The following is a 2,019-nucleotide window of genomic DNA, read 5'->3' on the forward strand; positions in this document are numbered from 1 at the left end:
TCATCCACCATCATATATTGGAAGAATGACCATTTGAAACCTTAACTACTTTCAAGAACTTGTGTACTTTAGACTTCTCATCTAGTGATAAAGAATAGCATGTTTATAAGTAATACTATCTCCCATCGCTATAAGTTTGATAGAAAATGAAGGGCTGATATCATAATTTCAAAGCAATCCTACCAGTTTGCGGGCAAAACAACCACGAAATAAAATAATTCAACCTCATTCACATAGAAGTATAGTTTCTTTCTTGAGTTTATGTTATGCATATCATTAATGTATCAACAAGTTTATATTACATCTTCATGGAAATTAGGCCATTATTATCCTTCGATAAAATTTAAGTAGAAATTTTTAATCATGTTCTCTAATTTGTGGACCACATCTAGCATTATTACTAACAAGTTCCTACACAAGCTCCACCTATTATATACCCCATCGCTACATTTTTACTTGTTCATTGTTGACTTGACATGCGTTTTAAGGAGAAACAAGATAATCACTACATTCCATTATAGTAGACAGTAGAGTATACTTCCCGACTAAATCAAAGAATCTAGCTGAGATGTGTCATAATCTAGTTGAGATATTCCATAACATATATACTTTGACTAGATTCTAGTATGTCTGAGGGTGTAACCAAAGCTTAATGCCTCTATATAGAGGATCGTAATAGATGAAGAAATTTAGATTAATTTATTTCCATTTTATATGTATAATAATATAAATTTAAACTTTCAATTCACTACACCATTTTAGGCCTATGGCCACACTAAATCTAAGTAACGCTTGAAAAGTGTTGCGTAAAAATTTTTTGGAGAGAAATTTTCTTGAAGGAGAGATTCCTCGAGAAATCGGTGATCTTCGTTACTTGACGATCCTAGACCTGCAAATTAATCAACTTAGTGGCTCTATACCACCATCTATTTTTAACATTACTACAATGCATGTGATTGCTCTTACGGACAACAATCTTACTGGAAATCTTCCTATAACTATATGTGATCATCTTCCAGACTTGAAAGGACTTTACCTCCGTAAAAACTCCCTAGATGGAGTTATTCCACCAAACCTGGAGAAATGCAGAAAGCTTCAAAAATTGGAATTGGGTGACAATGAGTTTATTGGAACTTTACCAAGAGAGCTAGCTAACTTAACAGCTCTTACATATTTATATATTTCAGATCTGCATTTGAAAGGTAGTATGAAATTTTCTTCTTTTTCTCTTTTCCAACCAAACTTGGAACTCATGATATATTTCCTGAAAATTGACAGGTGAGATACCAATGGAGTTCGGTAATCTTCAGAAACTTCACGAGTTGGATTTAGCACACAATGAGCTAACTGGCTCTGTTCCTCACAACATTTTCAACATGTCAGCACTGCAGAATATAGATTTTGGAGAAAATAAGCTTTCAGGTACTCTACCTTCAGATTTAGGTCGTGGTAGAACAAAATGTTTATATGGGAGTAGTGTTTTTCTTTATTTATTGTAGTCTATTTGAATATTTTTTTACTAAACCTGATTTTAGGAGCTTGTATGTTTTCTATATTAAGCAATTTTTTATCACGTAAAATGCCTATATATTTCTACTTTCTGGCATCATGTTGTTGCAGGATCAATTAAAGACAGAACATAAAGAATTAGAAGACTAGCTACTTGAACCAGCAGCTACAGTTCCTACTGCTCCAGTTTCCTGCAGGGAAGCAAGCTGCTCAGCCCACTCCTTATAAGTGTACCCTCTTAGCTAAACTTCGTTATCTAGATCACTTGAATTTATCTTAGCTGAAGAAGATGAACTTGCTGAATGAACTTGCTTTTTTGTATGCACTAGAGATGCAGTCTGATGAAATTGTATTTAGATTTGGATTGGTTGTCTTACAGTGAATTCTCTCTGATTATGCACTTTCACAATTAATTCACAAACTTATAATTTTATTTTAAATGTGCAGGAAAATGCAGGTAATTGAATTTGAATTTGGCCAGAAGTAAACTCGATCTATTGTGGCAAAAGA

The 2,019-nt window shown here is 33.4% G+C and overlaps 1 protein-coding gene across 1 annotated transcript; it reads left to right on the forward strand.

Moving 5' to 3' along the window:
• The first annotated feature begins 946 nt into the window (after window positions 1–946).
• LOC104646609 (probable leucine-rich repeat receptor-like protein kinase At1g35710) lies at window positions 947–1,643 on the forward strand. Its single transcript, XM_069293096.1, has 3 exons — window positions 947–1,202; window positions 1,279–1,422; window positions 1,621–1,643. The coding sequence occupies exons 1-3, from the start codon at window positions 947–949 to the stop codon at window positions 1,641–1,643; spliced, it is 423 nt and encodes a 140-aa protein (XP_069149197.1).
• The last annotated feature ends 376 nt before the right edge of the window (window positions 1,644–2,019 follow it).

This window comes from Solanum lycopersicum, chromosome 1 (assembly GCF_036512215.1).
Source record: "Solanum lycopersicum chromosome 1, SLM_r2.1".
NCBI lineage: Eukaryota > Viridiplantae > Streptophyta > Magnoliopsida > Solanales > Solanaceae > Solanum > Solanum lycopersicum.

Excerpts from the sequence above, each read along its gene's own strand:
- LOC104646609 (XM_069293096.1), top strand. The coding sequence starts at position 947 with ATGCATGTGATTGCTCTTACGGACAACAATCTTACTGGAAATCTTCCT. Across the intron at positions 1,203-1,278 it reads TTCAGATCTGCATTTGAAAG|GTGAGATACCAATGGAGTTC; the intron begins GTAGTATGAAAT and ends GAAAATTGACAG. Across the intron at positions 1,423-1,620 it reads TGGAGAAAATAAGCTTTCAG|GATCAATTAAAGACAGAACA; the intron begins GTACTCTACCTT and ends ATGTTGTTGCAG.